The sequence below is a fragment of the Plecotus auritus genome, assembly GCF_963455305.1.
Source record: "Plecotus auritus genome assembly, chromosome: 4".
Taxonomy (NCBI): domain Eukaryota; kingdom Metazoa; phylum Chordata; class Mammalia; order Chiroptera; family Vespertilionidae; genus Plecotus; species Plecotus auritus.
Window position 1 is genome coordinate 167,639,435 of NC_137775.1, and position 25,785 is coordinate 167,665,219.

The following is a 25,785-nucleotide window of genomic DNA, read 5'->3' on the forward strand; positions in this document are numbered from 1 at the left end:
GGGGCCGGGGCCGCGGCGGCGACGTCACCGCTAGGAGACCCTTGGGTGGCGCCTGCGCCTTTGGCGGGCCGCGGCCTGGACCGGCTGCGGGGAGGGGCGGTGCGAGAGGGCGGGAACGGGCGCCGGGCCCCCCTCGGCCGCCGCCGCCGCTGCTGCCGGGGAGAAATCTAGGCGGCAGCGGGCGGCCCCGGCTAGCGGCGACGAGCACTTCTGCGGCTGCCGAGTAGAGCGAAGGTCGCCGGTCTCGTGTCGTTCTCCTCTCCGCCCCCCAGGAGGGGCGAGAGGGAGTCGCCGCTGATGTCAGGTACGGCCGGCGGAGGCGCCCTCAGGCTGCGAGTCCAAGGTCTTGCTTCCCCTCGTCCTTCCCCTGCTCGGAGTGTTTGCGGGGGGAGCCTGGAGGGTGGAACCCGAGCGCGGGCACCGCTAAACAGGTGTCTGGGAGTCGCCGCCGGGGCTGGGGACGTGCGGGCTTCTGAGGGCGGCGCGGGCACTTCCTGCTCCCGGCGCCTCTGCGAACTGCGGTTGGGTCCGCCTGCCCTCCCGGCCGCTATTTTGTTGAATTGTTGCTTCCTCTTAGCCGTGGGTCCTACCCTTTCGCCCTCGCGCGCCTCTCTCCTCCTCGCGCGCTGCCTGCAGTCGGGCGGCCGCGTCGGCGGCGGCTGCGCCCGGGTTCCGGCGGGACCATTTAGCGGTCCTGCCCCGCCGCGCCCTCCCCGCCTCTTCGCCCGTGGGTCGAGCGGGACATGTGGCTCAGGTGTGGGCACCTTCCCCGAGAGCCGCTGGACTGCCACGCCACCTGAGCGCCCAGCGAGTGGGCACCTTCCACGAGTGCCGGCGACTTCCTCCGGGCTTTCTGGGACCTTCAGGTTTGTCTGTGACAAATACACATTTTTAAATTCCCCTGGCTTGGCGGAATGACCGAGCCAGGTGTGCTTTGGGCACTTGCCGCGAGGACAAGGAGGAGGAAAAGGTTTTCTTCTGCTTTTCCCCTTTCCCCAGTGTGATTTGATTAGTAGGTGCTGTCAAGGTGGCCATACAGCTTGAATTTGGATAAATTATATACTCTTAAAAGATGACCGTAATTTAGGGGTGGGCATTTATTTTTCCCTAGCTCTTACCCTAATGCATATACAACACGCTCTGGAAATGTTGACTAGATTTATAACCTAGTTCTCTAAATTCATTATAGATATTGTGGCGTATCCTTTTTACGTTTCCAGATTGGGAACTGTATGCTAACCATGAATTGATTTCTTTATGAGATTTAAAAGTTAGTTATAAAAGTCAGAACTTTAATGCATTAGAGTGAATGATTAGGCCGATGTGTAAGGGACAAAAATATGTTCATTTACGACAAATTGGGCATAGAAGAGATAGCTAGCTGTGTTGGGTACTAGGAAAAAAGTGTTGTGCGTGATTTCAGGTTGTTTAATTCCGGTGTAAGTTTAGACAGCGGGAATCCAGTTTTTACCAGTAAGAGGTATTTAGACGTCTTTTTACACCTTTATCAGATAAATGTGAAATGAGCCTTGTGCATGATGCTATGTGCTCTAAGTATTGTATATAGTAAACTATATGCATTTTCTGCCTGCCTTATTGTATATTGATGTGCAATATAAGCGAATATAGTTTCAAGTTACCAAACAGTTAACTCTTTTTACCATATGTAAAGTAAAATAATGATTTAGTCAGGAAAGTATGACTCATTTAAAGTTCTTCACAGGAAAATATGGTTTTCAGTACTAGTGGGGAACTATTAAATGTCTCTCTTAAATTTGGTTGGAATGTTTCAATGAGTCTTTTTACTTAGGATTCAGCATTTAACAATATTTTGTGTTTACTACCCATTTAAAGATAGGAATGGTTTTTAAAAAAAGATGCTTTTTGGTATAGATTATATATTGCTGAGTAAATTCAGTATTCAGAAATTCTTAGAATTCTTAGAATTTTATCGCAAACTTATTTAGGAGTACATTTAATGAATTAATGTTCACTTAGTCATAGCAATACACAGGTTTGTCACTAGACATATACCTTTTACTATATATTTGTATACTGATTTGTGCTCACTAAGATAACAGTTGCATTATATGTAGCTTAAGAACATTACAAACTATGACAATATAAAATAATCTTTGTGTGGTAAAATCATTGATTGGAATTCTTGTGACAGTACAGGTATAAACAGTCATTAGATGGAAATGGACAGTCATGCTGAACTTCAGTTCAGATTCACTTACAATTTTAAGATTCCAAGTATAAGTATGTGACTTTTAGAAGATTTGTTGAGATTTGAGTAAAAAGGCTAGTATACAAACTAACAAGATTGAAAGAAAGGCATGACAAAATTCTTTTACTGAAAATTCAGTGGGATTAAGGTCATTCTTTTAAAAAGAAGCAAGAAGAAAAAATGGGGGATTGTTCCATAAAAAGAGAAGTAGCATTTTATCATAAAATCTAAATGTGTATCTAATATGTACGTAAATTTTCACTTTGTACTTAAATTCAAACATAAATGCCAAAATCTATAATGTGTGAAAATAGGAAATGTGTCCCACCCTTGGAGAAAAAAACTCCTGTGTCACAACTAGGGGGAGTGCTACTGGCATCTAGTGAGTATATAGGCCCTGGATGCTGCTAAACATCTGACAGTAAACAACAGCCCCCACAAAAGAGAATTTATTCAGCGCAAGATGTCAATTGTGCCAAGTTAAGAAACCTTGGCTGACTGGGACTTACACAGTTGGGGCATAGATGGTGGAGGGAGGAGGGTATTTGTTGTGTAGACAGGGAAGATAATAGGAATAGAGGAGCTAATTTCACTGGGATATTTAGCAAACTGTAGAGTTCAGGATTGCTGAAGCATAAATTTTAAGGCATGGAGTAATGACATATGAGGCTGGAAACCTGGATAGAGTCTAGGTCAAAGAGGGGGCCTTATCATGTCCTTAGTTTTTGTCTTGTAGGCAGTGGGGTTCCATGGATTGATATAGTTCAACTTTTCATTTTAGATAGGTCATTCTGATAACAGAATGGGAATAAATTGAGGAGAGATAGCCTTGAGTCAGGTAGACTGGTGAGCTATTGCAGGATCTTAGGAGAGAGAGAAGGGCCTGAAATAGGACAAGTAGTAGAAATGGAGAGGAGAGGATGGATTAGAAAAATAGTTAGGAAATAAAATTGGCAAGATTTGGTAATTGGATGTGGGGTAAAGCTAAGAAGAGTGTTAACAATGTCTCCCTAATTTTTACTTTAAATAATCAAATGGCTCCTGGTGAAATAGGAACCCATTGGTCAGTAATTTAGGTAGTTACCAGTAAATTAGGTAAGATGAGCAGGCTTAAGGGAGGGAGGCAATGAGTCACTTTTGGACATGTTGAATTTAACATGCCTATGGTCCAGGTGGAAATGTTTTGTGTGTATATAAATCTGAAAGTTGGAGAAACTCTCAGAGATCTTTTTGTGTAACAAGTGTGGGAAATTAGTGCAATTTAATTTTTCTTATATTATTTCATTCCCTATATAAAATATCTATCTTTAAGTTTTGTCAGAAAAGTAATAGGTATGTAATTGATTTAAAAAAGTAAAACATAAAAAAGTTATAAAACGCAAATAAATTTTTCCTTGCTGCCCATGCCACCCAGTATTAGTTCCCAGAGGTATCTCTTGTTAAATATTTTGTATTCATTAGTTCCCCCTTATCCATGGGGGATATGTTCTAGGAACTTCAGTAGATGCCTGAAATTGTGGATAGTACCAAACCCTGTTATACATACATACTTCAGAGATATTGTGAGTTCAGTTCCAGATCATTGCAATAAAGCAAGTCATAATCTTTTAGCTGGTGGAGGGTTTTGCCTTTAATTTGTTTTTTGTTTGTTTGTTTTTTAAAAAAGGCAACATCTGTGAAGCACAGTAAAGCAAAGTGCAATAAAATGAGGAATGCCTGTATATACTGTTTTTTCCCCCTCAGCATACATACACATATACATACCTTCTTATGGTTTCTCTTTGAAAGCAACACTACTCTTGTGCTTTGGGGCCATTATTAAGTAAAATAAGGATTACTTCAACATAGTAATAAGGAGCACTTCCATATCAATACCAGTTCATCTGATAACCTAACTGCTAAATGACTAACGGGAGGGAGAACCATATACAGCCTAGATGTGTACAAAGGGATGATTCATGTCCTGGGTGGGACAGAGCTGGATGGTGTGAGATTTCATCATGCTACTTAGAACAGTGAGCATTTTAAAACTTAAGAATTGTTTATTCTGGAATTTTCATTTAACATTTTTGGACTACAGATAACTGAAATAATGGAAAGTGAAACTATAGATAAAGGGGAGGAGGGGCTATTGTACATCATTCTAGAATTTTTTTATATATACAGAAGCATTTAAAAAGCCAAATGCAATCATACTATACAGACTGTAGAGCTCTGTCTTAAAAAATAAATCTTTTACATAGGTGTTATGAGAGAAAAGTGAAAAGAGTAAAGTGGAGATTAATGGATATAGAGCATCATCTCTTTGATGTAAATTAAAGGATGTACATACATATATGTTTATGCAGGCATTACTTTTTTTCCATGGATACATAAGAAGCAGTAGTAGTTACCTTTGGGGAGAGCTAGGTGTAGAGATGAAAAAGAAAATGTATTATTTTCTGTATAAACTAATTCCTTGTCAGTAAACAAACATTGCTGTGGCTACCAAGAACATCTTTTAGATTATGTCCCTAAGAGAAATTTCTGGTTATGAAATGATAGGTCAAGGCATATTAATTTTAAAAATTTAAAAGATATTGCCAGCCCTAGCCAGGTTGCTCAGTTGGTTGGAGCGTCGTTCCATACACCAAAAGTTTTTGGATTTGATTCCTGGTCAGGGCACGTTAGTTACACATAGGTTGCGGGTTCCATCTCCAGTGAGGCCTGTAGAGGAGGCAATGTGTCAATGTTTCTCTCATATCGATATTTTTCCTTTCTCTTCCCCCACTTCCTTTCTAAATTAAAAAACATATCCCTCAGGAGAGGATAAAAAAATATTGCCAAATTGCCCTTCCAAAAGACAGTAAATATTGTGAGAAAGAATGTATGAGTGCCAGTTTTCTCTCACATCTATGTCAATATTGGGTGTTACTAAACTTAAATTTGTTTTCCAGTATGATAGGTTAAAAATAGTATCTCCATTTAATTTACCTTCCTGTAATATGAATGAAATTTGAACATCCTTGACCATTTTATTTTCTTATTAGGTAAGTCCTTTTTTTAAGTATCTGTTTTTATATTAGGTTGATCTTTTGTTTTTCTCTTTTTGATAACTTTTTATTTTGTTTGTTTTTTTGCTGCACATTTTTTTTTTAACATTTAATATAGAAACATACCTTTGAACCAGCAGTTTCACTGCCAGAAATTTATCCAGTGAATAACCTCATATAATTTAGTCATAGCTTTTGAGTTTGGGGAAGATCTCAGTTCTTTATATAAAAATAGGTTTTCGCCTAATTTTGTTTAATTTTATTTTTAAAATATTGAAATCTTAGAAACATTTGGAATTTGAAAGAGAAAGGTAGGGATCCATCTGTGCTTTTTACTTTTTCCCAAATGATTAATTCAATATCATTTCTTGAATGAGCCATCTTTTTCTTGATTTGGAATGCTATGTGGATTATGTATTAAATTTCCATATGTGCTTGTTTTTCTAATAGATTATTTTGATCTGATAAAAACCAACAGGGCTATCTTTGGGCTTACAAAGGTAGGTTAATTAACTTGCTATGAGAGAGACTAAACACCAGAGGAACTGCCAGCATTTCACTAAATAAAGAAGGGACAGGGCTATTATAGGGTTTTGAACAGTGGGGTTTAGATACAATTTAAATGAATCAATATTTGATAAGTTTAAAGCACAGGGAGACTGTGTGTCAAGGAGTTAATTAACATCCGGCATAAACTTAGAAGCCCATTCAGAGTCCTGTTGCCTTGGAGACTACAAAGTTAAGATAAATGTGGAATGTTGTGTCTGAGAAACCCTTATCTGACTGATTTGGAAATTGAGGCTGCTTCTGTTTCATTAATGATTCATCATCCATGCAGGAGTGGGATGTTGTAATATCATTGATACACTTTGTGACAGTCTGGTTATAGAGAAAAAAAGTTTCTCAGTGCTATGTCTTTTAAATTAAAAATTTTTTTTACAGATTCACAGATACATTGATATGCCTGACCTGAATATTAAATTATTAAATTATTTTTATTACTATACCACCATTTATTGTAGGTAATATATTTTAATATTTGGTAGACCTAATCTACCCTCCAGCCCCCAATGTTCCTTTCAAGAATTTCCCAGTATACTCACATGCTTATTTTTCCAAACAGCATTTAGAATAATTTTGTCATTATTAGATTTTTAAAATCTTGTATTTAAGTGGGTCTGGTAGGGTTAGTTCACCCCCACATCCCTTTCCAGAATTTCTCATGTTCACATGTTTATTGTTTTTAAGGGACGGAGGCAATGAGTGCCTCCTCCTAATTGCTCTCTCCTAAGATCCTGCAATCCTCCCTCCCTCCCTCCCTCCTTCCCTCCCTCCCTTCCATACTGTTTTAATACTTTATACCAAGTTGTTTAACTTTATAAAATCTTATATTTTTGTTGGGGTGCATTACATATATAGGTTAATTTGGAGAAAATCAACATCTTTATCATTGATTCGTTTTTCCATTATTTTTTATTATGGTAAAATACACATAAAATTTACCATCTTAACCATTTTTAAGTGTAAGTTTCGGGGGTATTAGGTACATTTATAGTGTTGTGCAACTGAAATGCTATACCCATTAAACAATAACTCACTATTGCTCCCCTCCCTAAGTCCCTGGAAACCACTATTCTTTCTCTGTGTATGATTTAAAAATATATATATGTTTTTATTGATTTCAGAGAGAGGAAGGGAGAGGGAGAGAGAGATAGAAACATCAATGATGAGAGAGAATCATTGATTGGCTGCCTGCAACTGGGGATTGAGTCTGCAACCTGGGCATGTGCTCTGACTAGGGATGGAACCATGACCTATTGGTTCATAGGTTGACACTTAACCACTGAGCCACATCGGCCAGGCTGGAATCACTATTTTTTATTTTAGCCATCCTTATGGGTTTGTAGAGATATTTCTTTCTAGTTTTAATTTGCATTTACCTAGTGGCATATGAAATTGAACATTTTCTCATTTGCTTGTTTGTACTTCCTCTTCAGTGAAATATTTGTTCTTGTCCTTTTCTCATTTTCTAATTGACTTTTGTTTGTTTTTTGGCTATTTGTTTTAAGAATTCTTTTTTTAAAATTGATTTCAGAGAGGAAGAGAGAAGTAGAAACATAAGTGATGAGAGGGAATCGTTGATTGGCTGCCTCCTGCATGTTGGACTGAGCCTGCAACCTAGGCATGTGCCCCTGACCGGAATCGAACCTGGGACCCTTCCGTCCTCAGGCCGATGCTCTATACACTGAGCCAAACTGGCTAGGGCTTAAGAATTCTTTATATATTCTAAATACTAGTTCTTTTGTTAAATATGTGGTTTGCAAATATTTTCTTCCAATTTAGCTTGTCTTTTTAGTCTCTCAGTAGTGTCTTTTGTGGAGCATAAGTTTTAATTTTGATGAAGTCCAATTTATTAATTTTTCCCTTTTTTGGATTGTTCTTTTGCTGTCAAGTCTAAGGATTCTTTGCCTAGTTCTAGATCAATATTTTCTTTTGTGGTTTTTTCTCCCCCCCCTAAAAGTTTTGTAGTTGCATATTTTATATTTAAGCCCAGGGAACATTTGGAGTTAATTTTTGTATAAGATATGAGACTTAGGTCAAGATTTTTTTTTGGCCTAGAGGTGCCCAGCAACATTTATTGAAAAGTCTTATCTTTCCTCCACTCAGCTGCTTTTATACAAATATCAGTTGATATTTGACATTATACATTTATCAAATATCTATTTTTCGGTTGTCTATTCTGTTCTATTAGTCCATGAGCCTTGTACTCCAGTACTATATAGTCTTGATTTCAGTTGCTATAAGATATCTTAAATTCACATAGACCAATTCCTCCCGCTTTATTCTTCTCAAGTAAATCTAACTTAATATATTAGCATGACTATTTTGTAAATATACAAATTTACAAGCCAAATTTTGTAAAATTATAGCAAAGTGGTGATGAGTTTGAACTTTTTTTTTTTATGCAAGGATATGTTTATTGATTTTAGAGAGAGGAAGGGAAAGAGAAACACTGATGTGAGAGGGAAACATTGATCAGTTGCCTCTCCTACCTGCCCTGAGTGGACTTTAAACCTATAACCTAGATATGTGCCTTGACCAGGAATTGAACCGGAAACCTTTTGGTGTACGGATGACACTCCAATCAACTAAGCCACCTGGCCAGGGCAAGAGTCTGAACTCTTGATTTAGATTGCTAATGTGATCCTGGGAAGGTTACTAACCTCTCTCTCTGAATTCATCTATGAAATGGGATCAGTGGTCCTTAGGTTATGGTTTAAGGTAATCCATGTAAAGCTCTTGGTACAGGAATCAAATGTTAGCTATAATTATCACTCCTTCTATCTCTGTCTCTGTTATTCATAAAGACTAGAGGCCCAGTGCACGAAATTCGTTGCATGGGTGTGGTCCCTAGGCCTGGCTGGCGGTTGAAGAGCAAGTGTCTGGTATGGAAGGGCAGGTCCCAGCTGACCTCTGGGCTCTGGGCAGCACCCGGGCCCCTGCGCGCCCCCCTCTGCCTGAGTCACAGCGCCTGAGTCTCCACATGGAGATGCGGTGAGCGCAGCTGGACGCTGTGGGTTGGGGTACAGCGTGGGCGTCTGGGCCGCCTAGTGGCACTGCACGAAAGTTGGCCTCGCAGATTGGCTCCTGCGCAAACCCACAGGGAGCCCGACCAGCCCCTGTGGTCCCGATGGCTGTGGCCCGGCTCACCTGGAAGTGGCTGTGTGGGTACGGGGCGAGCTCCTTACAGGCACTCAGCACCTGAGCGCAGGGGCTTCCCTGGCATGTGAGCCCTGGTGTCCCGGGGGAAGGTAGCAGGGGTAGTGAGAGTGAGCTCAGCGGACACCCCACATTCTCACTGCACTTCCATCCCTGTTACCCCCTGCCCCCAGGTAGCTGGCAAGAGGTTGCAGCCCCCAACCCTGACGCTGCAGGAGGTTAGTCACTGCCACCCACCCCCAGTTCCCCATCCCAGCCTGGGGCCTGGCCCCAATTGGGCAATCAGGGCCTGTTGGCTGCTGGTTGCCATCTGCAGGTGATCGGTTCGTGCTGGGCCCTCTGCCCCCCACTGCCGCTGCTGGTCGCCATCTGTGGGGCGATCGGCAGGGCGATAAGGTTCCCACTCGTACCCGCCTTGGCCTGACGCTGCCCGCTCACCTGCTCCACTATCCCACCGCGGTCCCGCTCTCGTTCCCCTGGTTGGTCAGTGCACATCATAGCAAGCAGTCGAACTCCTGGTCGAGGGGACAATTTGCATATTAGGCTTTTATTATATAGGATGTTATTCATATCCGTAATGATATTCATCAAAAGTTGTTTCTAGGATTTAGTGATTTCTTTCTTTGTGCAGTGCTTTATTGCTTGTTTTTTGTTGTTGTGTTTTTAAACAAAGAATAACACAAAGCTTTCCTTAAGAAATAAAGTAAAAATATAAACTTTAGTTGTCCCAGCACTTTGCATCTGAAATTTCAGTTGTTGAGTCTAGAAGTCTGTATTTTTAAAATGCTCCTCAAATGATTCTGATTGAATCATATTTTCCCATATTCGTATTTACCCATGTCCCATCTCAACAATGATTATTCAGTTTTTGACTTGTCTATAATGTGCTGTTTTAGCAGTAAATTCATCCTCTTATCTCCTGTGCATAGGTAAAAGTTAAATATTCTTAGATATGTTCTCTTATATGAAAGGAATTAACTTTCCAGTGTAGCTAACAGTTAACAGACTTTTTACTTTTGGTATGTATAATGCTCTGTAGTTTATAACACCCTATTAATTTTTTTTTTTTTTTACAGAAATACACTTTTGGGAAATGGCCTCTAAATCTTGGCTGAATTTTTTAATCTTCCTCTGTGGATCAGCAGTTGGATTTGTTTTATGTTCTCAGCTATTTAGTATTTTGTTGGGAGAACAGGGTGACACCCAACCTAAGATTCTTCATAATGATCCTCATGCTAGGCATTCAGATGATAATGGACAGAATCATCTAGAAGGACAGATGAACTTCAATGCAGATGCTAGCCAACATAAAGGTATGGATTACTTTATTAAGGAGTATTTTTCGGTATTGAACAGTATTTTTCAGTCTATGTAAGTATTGAAAGAATTTGAAAGAGTTATATGAATTTTGTTATATCACAGTATATCTTTTGATAAAAATGATCTTAATTTTAGATGTTAATGACAAATCTTAGTTTGCCTCAGAAGAAGGAAATTGCTAAAACCCAGATGAACTTAGGTAGTAAAATATTAATTTTGAATTTATTTTTTAATAGAACTAGTTCAGAAACTGTAATTTGGCAAAAGGCAAAACTTTTCAGTCTAGATTTGTTTCTGAAATTTTTATTTAGTCTAATTGTGTTATCATGGTTTATATCTGCATCTTTGGTTTTTGCTATCATCTTGTTTTGGTCTTTGTTTTTGCTTAGTTGTGTTTTCTTAGAGAAACACAAGACGTATACATAAATTTTAATTTATAGTTTTATCAGTAGTTAATATCACTAATCTTTTTCTCTTTTTAGAAGCATAAAGAACTAGGGAATTAAAACACTAAGAGTGTGTTATAATGACTTCATTTTCTCCTTGCCTCGTATCTCTAACTAGATTTTCTCAGTCGAGTCCTCTGTGTGCCCGTTAAATGTAGGCTTTCTCCAAGTCTCTGTTCTTTGGCTCTTCTTTGCCCCTGTGATGTCATCAACTCCCACAGTTTTAATTTCCATCTCTTCCTTATTGTCTTTATCTTTTATATATATACTAGAGGCCCAGTGCACGAAATTTGTGCACAGGGGGTGTGTCCCTCAGCCCAGCCTGCACCCTCTCCAATCTGGGACCCCTCGAGGGATGTTCGACTGCCTGTTTAGGCCCGATCCCAGTAGGATTGGGCCTAAACGGGCAGTCGGACATCGCTCTCACAATCCAGGACTGCTGGCTCCCAACTGCTCTCCTGCCTGCCTTCCTGATTTTCCCTAACTGCTTCTGCCTGCCAGCCTGATCACCCCCTAACCACTTCCCTGCCAGCCTGATTGTCCCTAACTGCCCTCCACTGCAGGCCTGGTCACCCCTAATTGCCCTCCCCTGCAGGCCTGGGTCCCCCCCAACTGCCCTTCCCTGCAGGCCTGGTCACCCCCAACTTCCCTCCTCTGCCAGCCTGGTCACCCCTAGCTGCCCTCTCCTGCAGGCTTGATCACCCCCAACTGCCCTCCCTTGCAGGCTTGGTCCCTCCCAACTGCCCTACCCTACTGGCCTGATCGCCCACAACTGCCCTCCCTTACAGGCCTGGTCCCTCCCAACTGCCCTCCCCTGCTGGCCATCTTGTGGCGGCCATCTTGTGTCCACATGGGGGCAGCCATCGTGTGTGTTGGAATGATGGTCAATTTGCATATTACTCTTTTATTAGATAGGGTAGAGGCCTGGTGCAGGGGTGGGGGCCAACTGGTTTGCCCTGAAGGGTGACCCGGATCAGGGTGGGGGTTCCCTTGGGGCATGGGGCAGCCTGGGTGAGGGGCCTGTGGTGGTTTGCAGGCCAGCTACGCCCCCTGGAGACCCAAGTGAAGGCCCTGGTACCTGGAATTTATTTTTCTTCTATAATTGAAACTTTGTAGCCTTGAGCGCAGGCCAGGGCCAGCTAGGAATCTTGGCTCCTCCATCGCCAGGAGCAACCCAAGCCTCCTGCTCTCTCCAGCTCCGTGGCTGCCGCCATTTTTGTTGGGATTTATTTATCTTCTATAATAGAAACTTTGTAGCCTTGAGTGGAGGCCAGGGCTGGCCAGAGTGGGCGGGAAGCTTGGCTTCCTCCATTGCCGGGCAAACCCAAGCCTCCTGCTCGCTCTGTGGCTGCAGCCCTCTTGGTTGGGTTAATTTGCATACTCGCTCCTGATTGGCTGGTGGGTGTAGCTTGTGGGCATAGCAGAGGTACGGTCAATTTGCATGTTTCTCTTTTATTAGTGTAGATTAGAGGCCCAGCACACGATTAAATCGTGCACGGTTAGGGTCCCTAGGCCTAGCTGTAATCAGGGCCATGTCTGCCACCCAGCATTGCTCCTCCACCTCCATGGCCCCTGCCCCATGAACCTCCACGTTCACAGCCCCCGCCCCGCGAGGCTCCTCGGCCTCAGCCCACCACACCCTGTGACCCTCTTCCACCTCAGCAGCCCCGCGAAGCTCCACATACACAGCTCCTGCCCTGCGATGCTCCTCCGCCTCAGCCACCCCGCAAAGCTCCACATTAACAGCTCCTGCCCCATAAGGCTTCTCGGCCTCAGCCGCTGCCGTGACGCTCCTCCGCCTCAGCCATCCCACGAAGCTCCACGGTCACAGCCCCCACCCTGCTCCTCCTCCTTGCCCCCCCCCACCCCACGATGCTCTTCTGCCTCAGCCACCCCGGAAAGCTCCATGCTCACAGCCCCCCACCCAGAAAGGCTCCTCAGCTTCCGTGGCCCCACCCCACCACGCTGTGAGAGCCGGACTGGTCCTTTGGTCGTTTGGGCCCACAGCTCCCGCTCTCTCAGCTCCCTAGCCTGCTGTTTGGTCATCCGTCCAGTCATTTTGGTCGTGACGGCACTTGGCTTTTTATGTATTAGGATATATATATATGTGTGTGTGTATATATATATTAATTAATTAATTAATTAATTACTGATTTCAGAGAGGAAGGGAGAGGGATAGAGAGACAGAAACATTCAATGAGAGAGAATCATTGATTGGCTGCCTCCTGCACATCCCCCACTGGGGATCGAGCCCGCAATCTGGGCATGTGCCCTTGATCAGAATCGAACTCGGGACCCTTCAGTCTGAAGGCCAATGCTCTATCCACTGAGCCATACTGCTAGGTCTATTGTCTTTATTTTAACCCAGTTCTAGACACTATAAAAAGGATTTAACACAATTCAAAGATCTCTGCAAATTTTGTGGTTTATTTGACAGAAAAGAATGCAAGCAGCTTGAAAACAATTAGAATTCTAGGATGCATCCTCATTAACAGTTGTTTCTGTTATCTTTCTGGCAGTAAATTATTTCTTTCCTACCTCTCAAATGGTGGTTGTAGGGCAAGGTGTCAAATCTTGGTTGAGTTTTGTGAATTAGCAAGCACATTACAACTTATTTTATGTTGTGTGAATGTTTATATAACAGTGATTCAGCTCTGAGCAGGTGTTCTTATTGGAAAGCAGTTTGATCACTGTACATTTGCTCTGTAGCATTGCTCTAGGTCTTGAAATGATCAATTGGATTGAGGCTCCTCTACTACTAGTAAGCTGTGCTAGGTTGACCTTACTGCAGGCACGTATATTAGGTACCTACTTGTCCTCCTCCAAGACCCACAAAATGTAGGGTATGCTAAAAGTTCTGTTCCTCTCAAACTTAACATGCAAATGAACTCCTTTTCTTTCCTACTTCTAAAACTTACTCTACCTTCTGTATCCCTTATTTTATATATCTTATTACCATCTGCCCAAGTCAGAAATGTTGCAGTCATGGTAGATGCTTTTCTTTGCTTACCAGTCAATCTCATTTATCACTTAAATCTAACAGTTTACTTTCTTTACCATTTTTCAGATTTCTTCTCTCAATCTATAGTGCTTTTCCCCTGATCAGGCCTTGAGTTATACCCATCTACCTGCACTCAACCAAACTTCACCATGCCTTTTGTCCTTTCTTTGGTGAGCATCTCCTCATTTAAAGATGTATTTTCTGCATTATCTCTTATTTTTGCTGATATTGCTTTATCCCCCCTCCCCTTCTTTGTTCTAGCCAAGTTCCCATTGCACTGCTCCATAGGATTTGCCAGCCACTGCTTTCTTTTCCCACAGCACATCAAACCCTTTGTACATACCTCAGAAATTATAGCATCTCTTAGTATGTGGCAAATACTGGTTTGCAAATGTATCTTATTCATCCTGTTATCTCCTGTGCTAGCACATGCTTACTACAAAGTAATTAACGAGTGAGTGATTGAAAGAATGAGAAAGAATATCTACCTAGCAGTGGGGAGAAAGCTCTCTTGCTCTTAGTGAAGCATATTGCAGATTCCTGCCTCCACCATTTTCCCTTTCCATTCAGGATTTGGTATGTCTGTATAGCTAGGAAATTGGGCTCCCAGGTATAAGAACCATGAATGTTCTCTGATTGAAAATAGGGTGATTTTGTCCGTTTTTAGATTGTGAATTCTTGATATTTAGTGGGGCATGAGTATATTTTCATGCCCTGCCCCAACCTTGCCTTCTATTCCCTCACAATCAGTTAATTAGAAATTTATGTCTTTAGTTGTTAATTTTTCACAGGTGTTAGCTTTCATAACTCACTGGTTGACCTTAACTTTAAGGATGTGCTTTCTAAGGATTATGCCTAAAGCATTGCTACACAAGTGTGGTTTTGCAGACTCATGCTGGTCCACAACTAAAGAAGTATTGAAATCACGATTAAAAGAGATTTTATGGTAATTTGACAGTAATTTTGTCTAAATCTAAATATAAAAACTTACTGGGGCTTGGATTTTATATATGATTTTTAATTTTTATTTTTCAGTATTTCATTTTTAGCATGTTTGTAAAAGTATAGATCTCAAACTATTGGACGCAAAAAATTGGTCCTTCACAAAGCACTGATTTAGAATCTTAGAGTTGAACTCTTCCTCTGCATATTGTTACTCAAAATGTGGTTTTGGCATGACAGCCAGGGAATTGTTTGTTACCTACCTGCATCCAGATAAGGAGCTTGCACCAGGATATAAATCATTTCAACTCACTGCTTAGGACTTTTTTTGAGGGGGAGGGAGAAGCAAAACTTCTTCAAAGAAAAAATTAATATGCTGCTTTATATTCTGGCATATGCTCCTTACACATTTCTTTGCAAACCCATACTTTGAAAAACACTACTCTAGATGATCTTGGAAATACTACCTCTTCCTATTCATATGTTCTTTTTCTGACTGGTGGTTTTACATTTTGTAATGAGATATATTACTATTGGAAGTAATCTCAACTCTGTATTAATGCCTCTTCATGGAACTGGGGTAGTTAGGAAAACTTTTTATAAAAAGCCACCTTAGGGTATTTATAGAAATTCATAACAGTGGACTCTTAATGAGCTTCAAAGTAAACTGCCACTTCAGCAGCATGTCTTTCCTGCCTTTCAGAGTTTATTCAGAGCAATGAAAAATTATTGAAAAATTGAAGTCATAGTGACAACTCTTGTTAGCTCCACTGATCTCCTGGATAAGATTGACATGAAACCAATAGATCAGAATGACAGTTCATATTAGGTTGAGTTTTGTTTTCTTTCAGTTAAATCACTAATGGTAGCTAGCTAAATAGAAATGGGGTCAGGGGTGGGGTGGTTCTTTGATACTGTTTAAGAAAATGTCTTCTTCAGCATAATTTATTTGGATTTCACATTATAGGTAAATGTAACTTTGAAATTTTCTGTTTAATAGATGAGAACACTGACATCGCTGAAAACCTCTATCAGAAGGTTAAAATTCTTTGCTGGGTTATGACAGGACCTCAAAATCTAGAGAAAAAGGCTAAACATGTCAAAGCTACATGGGCCCAGCGCTGTAATAAAGTGTTGTTTATGAGTTCAGAAGAAGACAAAGACTTCCCTGCTGTGGGATTAGAAACCAGAGAAGGCAGAGACCAGCTATACTGGAAAACAATTAAAGCTTTTCAGTATGTTCATGATCACTATCTAGAAGATGCAGATTGGTTTATGAAAGCCGATGACGATACATATGTTATACTAGACAATTTGAGATGGCTTCTCTCAAAGCACAACCCTGAAGAACCCATTTACTTTGGGAGAAGATTTAAGCCCTACGTTAAGCAGGGCTACATGAGTGGAGGAGCAGGATATGTACTGAGCAAAGAAGCTTTGAAGAGATTTGTTGATGCATTTAAAACAGAGAAATGTACACATAGTTCCTCCATTGAAGATTTAGCACTGGGAAGATGCATGGAAATTATAAATGTAGAAGCGGGAGATTCCAGAGATACCATTGGAAAAGAAACTTTTCATCCCTTTGTACCAGAGCACCACTTAATCAAGGGTTATCTACCTAAAACATTTTGGTACTGGAATTATAACTATTACCCTCCTGTAGAGGTAAGTTTAGAAATTTTATTACAATATAAATACTTAGACTGACTTTTGCTTACATTAAAAAAACTAATATGTGTATGTTTCTTTAGTAACACTGAGAATCTCCTTTAGTCTTTTTATGTAGAGTGACAATATAACACAGTAAATAAGAATATGAGTGTCAGCAATACTCAGTCATTCAACAAATATTAGTACTACTATATGCCAGGCACTGAGACTATAGCAGTAAATATGGCCAAGTTCCAGTTCTCATTAACTTTATATTCTAGATGAGGAGACATACAATAAACACACAGACTAATTAAGATACAATGTGATTCTAGGTTGTGGTAAGTGTCCTGAAGAAAAAGCCAGGTAAAGGGATGGAGAATGACTCAGAATAGAGTGGGGTACTCTAGTTTGGGTGGTTAAGAAACAACACATCAGAAGACTGAGGTTCAGAAAGACCTACTTAATAGTTGAATGCTCTCCCACTTAATAGTTTTATGACCTGGTATGGACAGAATTTGCCTAACTTCTTAGCATCAGTTTTCTCATTTGTAAAATGGATATGATCTACCTTTCTCATCCAGTTGTAATTACAGTGCAGTGCAGTGTCTATCACACACTAAGTGCCTAATAAGTCTTAGCTCTCATTTGACACCTTAACTTACATTCTTGAGAACTTTAAAGTACATTATTTTATTAAATTTTTCAGATGTACAAATATTTGAGAAAAGTATAATGTCTTGTACCAACCAGCTTTACCAAATATTAATCTTTTGCTACATTTGCTTCAGATTTTTTTAAAAGAAAAAGGTTATAGATATAGTTGAGGCCTGTATATCCTTCCCAATCCATTTCTCCTACCTCCTTCAGATAATACCATGAATTTAATATTTATCATTGCCAGACTTGTTTTTATATTTTTCCTACATGTTTATGTGTCTATAAATAATATATAGTATTGTTTTACAGATTTTTAAATAAATGGAATTATATCATATAGTAAAACTTATCAACATTAATCTATGTATCTGCTTCATTAATTTAGACTTCTGTGTAATAACCTAATATATGAATGTACTGTAATTTATCCATTCTCCTGCTTATGAACATTTAATAAACTGTTGCTGGGTTTTCACTATTATGACCAATTCCAGCAGTGAATGACTGAAAGAGTCGAGGAATCACGAAACCCAGCTTTTATACTTAGTTCTGTTATTTATCCTGTATAATAAAAGCCTAATATGCTAAGTGTCTGGTTGTCCAGTTGGCCGTTCAACCAATCAAAGCATAATATGCTAATGATATGCTAAGGCCGCTCAACTGCTCGCTATGATGTGCACTGACCACCAGGGGGCAGACAGTCAACCGGTCGACTAGTCGCTATAACGTGCACTGACCACCAGGGGGCAGACGCTCCGACCGGTAGGTTAGCTTGCTGCAGGGGTCTGGTCAATCAGGACTGAGCGAGATGGGCTAAATACACCCTAGAGCCCTCCTGTGGCCCCTCCCTGGCTGGCCAACCTCCTGCATCCCTCCCTGGCCCCGATCATGCACTGGTGGGGCCCCTCAGCCTGGCCTGCACCCTCTCGCAATCTGGGACCCCTCGGGGGTGTCTGAGAACCGGTTTTGGCCCAATCCTACAGATCAGACCGAGGGACCCCACTGGTGCACGAATTCATACACTGGGCCTCTAGTCCTATCTAATAAAAGAGTGATATGCAAATTGACCATCACTCCAACACACAAGATGGCTGCCCCCATGTGGACACAAGATGGCCGCCACAAGATGGCCAGCAGGGGAGGGCAGTTGGGAGGGACCAGGCCTGCAAGGGAGGGCAGTTGTGGGTGATCAGGCCAGCAGGGGAGGGCAGTTGGGAGAGACCAGGCCTGCAAGGCAGGGCAGTTGGGGGCGATCAAGCCTGCAGGAGAGGGCAGTTAGGGGTGACCAGGCTGGCAGAGGAGAGAAGTTGGGGGCGACCAGGCCTGCAGGGAAGGGCAGTTAGGGGTGACCAGGCTGGCAGAGGAGAGAAGTTGGGGGCGACCAGGCCTGCAGGGAAGGGCAGTTGGGGGGGACCCAGGCCTGCAGGGGAGAACAGTTGGGGGGATCAGGCCTGCAGGGGAGGGCAGTTAGGGGCAATCAGACTGGCAGGGGAGCAGTTAGGCATCAATCAGGCTGGCAGGGGAGTGGTTAGGGGTGATCAGGCTGGCAGGCAGAAGTAGTTAGGGGCAATCAGGAAGGCAGGCAGGCAAGCAGTTGGGAGCCAGCATTCCTGGATTGTGAGAGGGATTTCCCTCGAGGGGTCCCAGATTGGAGAGGGTGCAGGCTGGTCTGAGGGACACCCCCCCCCCGTGCACGAATTTTGTGCACCGGGCCTCTAGTCTATATATATATAAAAGCCTAAGCGACCAGGTGACTGGCCCATAGCTATGATGTGCACTGACCACCAGGGGGGCAGATGCTCAATTCAGGAGCTGCCCCCTGGTGGTCAGTGTGCCCCCTCACCGGGAGCGCCACTCAACTGACAGATGGGCGCCAGACGCCAGGCTCATGGCTGGTGGGCGTAGCTGCAGCAGCGCGAACCTCTCCCACCTCTGCAGCAGTGCCACCAAGTGGCGGCAGCGGTGGCAGGCGCAGTAGGGCCAGGATCAGTGGAAGCGGCGCCTCAGCCGCCTGCGGCTTCGCGCACTTCTACATCCCTCGGGGAGTGTTGGACTATCAGGGCTGCGAGGATCGGGCCGAAACCAGCAGTCTGACATCCCCCAAGGGGTCCCGGATTGTGAGAGGATGCAGGCCAGGCTAAGGAACCCCACCTTGCACTGGGCCTCTAGTTAGTTAATAATGCCCTTAGGCAAGTTACTAGAATTCTATGCCTTCTTTTCTCTGGCCCTATGATACAAATAAGATACATCATGCTATCATTTTCTTCTTCACAGACTAGAACTTTTTTTTAATCCTCGCCTGAGGGTATTTTTTCATTGATTTTTAGAGAGAGGGAAAGACAGAAATGTCAGTGTGAGAGACACATCAATTGGTTGCCTCTTGCACAAGCCCTGACCAGGGCCTGGGCCCGGAAGGAGCCTGCAACCGAGGTACGTGCCCTTGACTGGAATCAAACCCAGGACCCTTTGGTCCACTGGACAGGCCAGCACTTTCAAATCATCACCAAAATAGTAATTCTTGACCAGGGGCTTTTTTTGTTTGTTTTCCATCCAGAGCAACCTGAAGTTTAGGTGTCCTAACCAGGAATCAAACCTGTAACCTTTTGGTGCACAGGGCGATGCTCCAACCAAGCCACCTGGCCAGGGCTTATAGTGCACCTTTTATTTAAATTCTAGTCACTTTTTAAATGGATGGCAAAAACTTGTTTTTTATGTAAAAATTTATTCAGTTATATTGAAAACTATAACATAGATTTGGGAGTGCCAAAACTGACCCAGACTTCCAATGTTGCCTCTTCTCTCTTAGGAGATTCTATATAAACGCATTGTGAAATCAAAATTGTATTATTACTCATCCATTATTTAATACTTTTTCTCTGAGTTACTATTTTAAAGCCACCCTAAATCTCATATATACATTCTCTGTAATAATCACTAAAAATACAGTGTATAAAAATTTTATATAGCAAGTGAGAGTGTAAAATATTCTAGTTGATCAGTTTATGGTCTTAAGTTGGTTGTTCAGAACTTTACTCTTCATACAGTTCCCTTCTCATTCCACCTTCTAAATTCGCTATAAGTGAGTCTGTTCCCTAGAAATAGACTTTTCACCAGAGAATTTGCAGTCATAATACAGTGGATTTAAAATAGATGTGTGTATTTATATTTATATGTAAATACACACACGCGCGCACACACACACACAAAAGGGGTAGGCAAAAGTAGGTTTACAGTTTAGAGTATCTGAAACACAGTTTATTCTTGTATTATTTATTTTATATTTGCCTATATATAAATATTTCCTTCTACATGTGAAATTGCCTCTTTCATAGATCAGAAATGATTAAATATGACATTCTATTACTTTGTCAGTTTTATTTACATTAACTCTAATTCTTCTGAAACTTACTGGCATATGATGAGGTAGAGAGCTCCTGATTTTTTAAAAAATTGTTAAGTACTTCAATACCATTATTTTGACTGAATCTTATTTTCATTACTGATTTAAAATACCTCCTTTATCATACACTATGGTATAGTGTAGGATCAGTGTCTGAATTTCAAGTTCTGTTCCATTCTATTTGGTTTTGGCTCAGCACCATATGTTGTAACCTTGTAGCTTTACAAAATATTTAAGTTATTAATCTAAGACTGTTCTGGCAACTCTTATGTCTTTATCCTTGAGTATAAATTTGTTAATTTAAGGACAGTGGACATAATTGCCCAGGATTTTTTAGTTTGCCTTTTAGGTCCCCTAGTGAAGTTTTATAGTTTTCTTCAGAATTTTATTCCTTCTTAGGTATTTCCCCAGGTATCTAATATTTTTGTTACTGTTCTACTTAGGCTCTTTCTTAAAACTTCTAGCCTATATATATGAAAGCTTTTGGTTTTGAAAGCATCTTTAAAATCTGTCTCTGTTCTTAGATTTCTTATTTTGGATGATTTTTCACTTGACTCGAGTTTTTTAAATAACCATAATCATATGCAAAGAACTATTTTATTTTTAATAATTATAGCTGTTTTATTATATTTTATTGCTTATAATGCTTAATAACAGTATCCTGACCATCCAGTAAAAAGCAAGAATACAATAGAGTGTAACATAATTAATGCAGTAAATCTTGTAAAAATATTACTACAATATTTCAGAGTCAAATAAAATTGCATCCATAGAGGATCAGCAATTTAAAACTAACTGCTATTGTTCTGGTTTTTTAGTTCAATATGTACTGGCCAGTATAAAGCCACTAACATTAACCATTGAGCGCTTGAAATGTGACAAGTCCACATTGAGATGTGCTTTAATTATAAAATTAATGACTGCTTTCAAAGTCTTAGCACAACTGAGAAGAATGATTTCATTAATAATTTTAAAAATATTACATATTGAAAAATAATATGGATTTATTCAGTAAGATTAAATTACATCAAATTAATTTCACCTACTTTTACTTTTTAAAATGTGGCTATTAGAAAATATTAAACTACATTATGTGGTTAGATATATCTATTGAACAGAGCTGGTTTAGGTAATCACAAGCTGACTTACAGTTTACTTTTCATATTTGTTTCTATTATGTTCCCTCAAGCTTTATTTTATTTTATTTTATTTTTAAAATATATTTTATTGATATTTCAGAGAGGAAGGGAGAGGGACAGAGAACTAGAAACATCGATGAGAGAGAGACATCGACCAGCCGCCTCCTGCACACCCCCCACTGGGGATGTGCCCGCAACCAAGGCACATGCCCTTGACCGGAATCGAACCCGGGACCCTTCAGTCCACAGGCCGACGCTCCATCCACTGAGCCAAACCGGCTTTGGCATGTTCCCTCAAGCTTTAAAAAGTAGGCACCAGATAATTTTTCAATGCCTACATAGTTATCCAAGATTTCACAATGTTTCAAAGGAAAAGTTGAGAATCCGGCCAGAGAAAATACAATGAATAATTTCTTGATAATTTTTACTGCATTGTAAGCTGCATACTTCCAAACATAAATTATTAAATATTCAATTTAATAGATCAATATGAATCTTCTCTGGTAACTTACCAGACTCTTTCTCCCTGGGTCCTTGCAAAGACATTAGATAGAATCCCAGTTTTGCTGGAGTCACCTGAAACATTCTCCAGATACCAATTCTGATCCCCAAATGACCTGTGATTAATTCTATGACCAGTTTTTTCCCCCAGTTTTCTATATTTTTATGCTTTTTCTGTTTGTTGTATTTTTATTTTGTTTTGTTTTAAACTTGTTCTCATGCCAACTGTATTAGGAATATATGAGAATTATGTAAGTGAATGAAGGTTTAAACTCTGACTTACCTGAATGTGATTGTTCTTATCAGTAATAGCTGACATTTATTGAGCATTTATTATAGGCAAAGCATAGTCCTAAGCATTTCATGCACATTATCTTCTTTAACCCCTTTTGCAGATGGGGAAATTGATGCTTATAAAGATTTAATAACTTGCCAATGTCATACACAAGTAGGCAAAATTTGGATTCAAACCTAGGTTTGACTCAGAACTTCCTCCCTTACTATTTGAGTTAATGTGTAGATGAAGTATTAGATTGCAGACACAAAATAGGCAAGGCTTTCTAGTTACTGAATGTTCTGAAGGTATCTTTCTGGAGCTCAGCCAAACAAAAATTTATAGTGAGAAAATTATGAAGAGAAAGCAAAACTTGAAGAAATAGAGCTTTATCCTTTGTATTGAAAAAAGTCTCAAGATTTTTTTCTGCTGAAACACTATGGAGTAAGAGAATATTATTTCAATTTGAAATGCTTTAGCAATTTTATATTTGGTTTTAAATCATTAGGAGCTTTAAAAAATCCTTTCTTCCAGGTCTAATAAATTAAGTGCCTCTTTAAACCTTGCCAGTTTTAATTACTGGATTCTGTTAAAATTAGTGTTTCCTTTATCATTGTGTGCATACTGTATTTTAACTATGTGCTACTTATTTAATAATGACTGTTTCCACTACTTTTTTAGGGTCCTGGTTGCTGTTCTGATCTTGCAGTTTCTTTTCACTATGTTGATCCTACAACCATGTATGAGTTAGAATACCTCGTTTATCATCTTCGTCCATATGGATATTTATACAGATATCAACCTGCCTTACCTGAAAATATACGGAAGGAAATAAGTCAAGCATACAAAAATGAAGATCCAAAGTAAAATTTGGGAAACCTTGAAAGAAAAGCGTAAATGAACAGAGGTAAAATGTCTAACATTGCACTGAAGAAGAACTTCTGCTTTCTGATGTAGAACACTGGAAGCCCAGTGAAGAATTCTAAATGAACATTCCGTATTAGAAATCTTTCATATGAACGCTTATAAACTGAAGCTTTAATAAGCTGTGAAGTCTGTTAAAATGTGTTTTGATACAGTAATATATATATGAAAAACTTGTGTTTTTATAATGTTGGCAAGGCAGAGGGGCTAAAACGATTTTGTTGCCTGTTTCTGACCACATGTATTATTTTCACTGGGAAGTTAAAACAGTTGCTAAAACTATACTGCACCATATTAGTAACACACACACGATGCTAAACAGATCTGCCTTAAAATTTTAGAAGGAAGTATTGTTGTTCAGTGTTGTTTATAAACTCAAGACATGAGTTTATATTCACAGTATGGTATAAATGAACCCCTCCTCTCCCAACACATACCCGTGTGTAGTTTTGGCTAATCTAAATTTTGCTGTGACTATTTAAAATTGGCAATATTTCTCTCAGAAGAAGGTAGAATCAGAATGGCACTCATCCTAACGCGCATTAATAAAAACCACATTTTGAAATGATCATGGGCCTTGACTATAATATATACTGTATATACTTGGTTCTAATTAATAGTTAACTGTTTATAGGCATACCTAGTTTTATTGCTTTATGTGCTTCACAGATGTTGCGCCTTTTACAAGGCAAGACTCTCCTCAAGAAAAAAAAAAGATAACGACTCGCTTTATTGCGACACTTGCTTTATCGTGGTGGTCTGGAACTGAAACCACAATATATCTAAGGTACTATGCTGAGTTGCTATTGTCTCTTCTAAATATGTTTAACCATTCTTGGATACCATTTTCAACTATTAATATTTACTCAAAGCTTTAAAGCATTTGATTAAATATTTTGTTCCCATATTTACCCATTGTTAATTATGGGTAACTAATAAATAGTAAATTTAATGCTTCTTGGGGAATGTTTTTTGATATCACTGCCACTCAGGAATTACTAAGTGACACTTTTAATTGATCATTTAAAACTCTTTCCAACTACATAATTATAGTTCTTTTCATTCTTATCCTGTTGAGAGATGAGAATTTGTTTTGTGCCTTTCATAACTTTTTTAAAGCAGTTTTAAAATTCATTTTTAGGATCTAAGGTGGTTATTAATTACACTGGCAAAGTAATTTGAATGCAAAATTTTGACCAGAGTTAATTAAAAACATTAGAAAATGCACAATGCTTAAACAAGCTGAAATATGTCAGGTATTAAAAGACAAAATACTTATTTTATGAATAATAACCTAAATTTGATGCTGACTTATGTACAGGGTGGGGCAAAAGTAGGTTTACAGTTGTTCGTATAAAAAATAATACAATAATTAATAAATAATACAAAAGTAAATGCTATTTTGTCCCATCCTCTATTTGGGGATGATTGTATTGCCGATGGATAGATAATTGCAGTAGAGCAGAATACCCATTCAAGACTGTCATCTAAAACACATTCATGAATATTTTGTTCTTATTTTAGTGACCCTCTATTTAAAGAACTTCTGGAAGGAAAAAAAAATTTAATTTTTGTTATCTTTAGCAATATTACCTGAGTGTATCATAACAATATTTTACAGACTTTCTGTAAGATTATCATAAATGGTACAAGTGATTTATATTTCTCTTATGTTATCATGCTAATTTTACGTGGCTATCACACCATTGACTCTGCTGTTTAGCAAAATAGTTTATATTTATTGTGTCAAAACATGTCAAAACCATGACCTCTTTAGATGGTATATTTGAGAGGATGTTCATCTTAGTGGCCAATTATGGATACTTTGTCTATGTAGTGAAAACTCACACCAGTTTTTACCTATTAAATTGTTTTTTATTGTTTTCATGATGGTTATCTGCCAAAATTTCAAGGCATTCATTCTTTTCTTGAACAGCTCTTCACTTTGGTGTGGATATGAATTTATCTGAGTCCATATTTGCCACTTTTCTGTACTAGAAGCATAAATAGTTTATTACAAACATCCAAAAACCTTAAAATTTACTCAAAGGAAATGAACATTGTGATAAATCCTAGGGTCCTGAGTTAGACTACCCGGGTTTAAATTCTTGCTTCATCACTTACTAGTTTTGTAACCTTGAGCAATTTCCTTAATCTCTCTGTGCCTCAATTTCCTCATCTGTAAATTAGGGACAATAACACTACCTACCTCACTGGAATTTTATGAGGATTAAATGAGTGAATATATGTATGGCTTTTAGAATACTGTCTGGCCCAGAGTATGAAGCAATAAATATAAGGTTTTAGTCTGTTAACTTGGAGTGTAAATATTTGTTTCAAATGAGTGAAAAATCTGCTTTGATCAAATCAGATATTGAAGGAAATATTTTATTCATTTCTTATAAGTAATAGCTAGTTTTTATCTGATGCATACTATATGCCAATTACTGTGCTTAGATACTCTTTGTACATTAGCATTAATCCTCACAAATTGGATGCTATTCCCATATTATGAATGAGAAAATGAGGCTCAGAGTTAAAGT

The 25,785-nt window shown here is 39.7% G+C and overlaps 1 protein-coding gene across 6 annotated transcripts; it reads left to right on the forward strand.

Moving 5' to 3' along the window:
* C1GALT1 (core 1 synthase, glycoprotein-N-acetylgalactosamine 3-beta-galactosyltransferase 1) lies at nucleotides 1-23,944 on the forward strand. 6 transcript variants are annotated; one of them, XM_080664900.1, is made up of 5 exons: nucleotides 1-304; nucleotides 10,059-10,295; nucleotides 15,692-16,359; nucleotides 23,000-23,225; nucleotides 23,912-23,944. In XM_080664900.1, the coding sequence occupies exons 1-4, from the start codon at nucleotides 298-300 to the stop codon at nucleotides 23,183-23,185; spliced, it is 1,098 nt and encodes a 365-aa protein (XP_080521026.1). In that variant the 5' UTR covers nucleotides 1-297; the 3' UTR covers nucleotides 23,186-23,225; nucleotides 23,912-23,944. The 6 variants fall into 6 exon arrangements, with proteins under 6 accessions (XP_080521026.1, XP_080521025.1, XP_080521024.1 ...); XM_080664901.1 differs by lacking the exon at nucleotides 1-304 and adding an exon at nucleotides 307-343; XM_080664899.1 differs by having other exon boundaries at nucleotides 23,000-23,944.
* The last annotated feature ends 1,841 nt before the right edge of the window (nucleotides 23,945-25,785 follow it).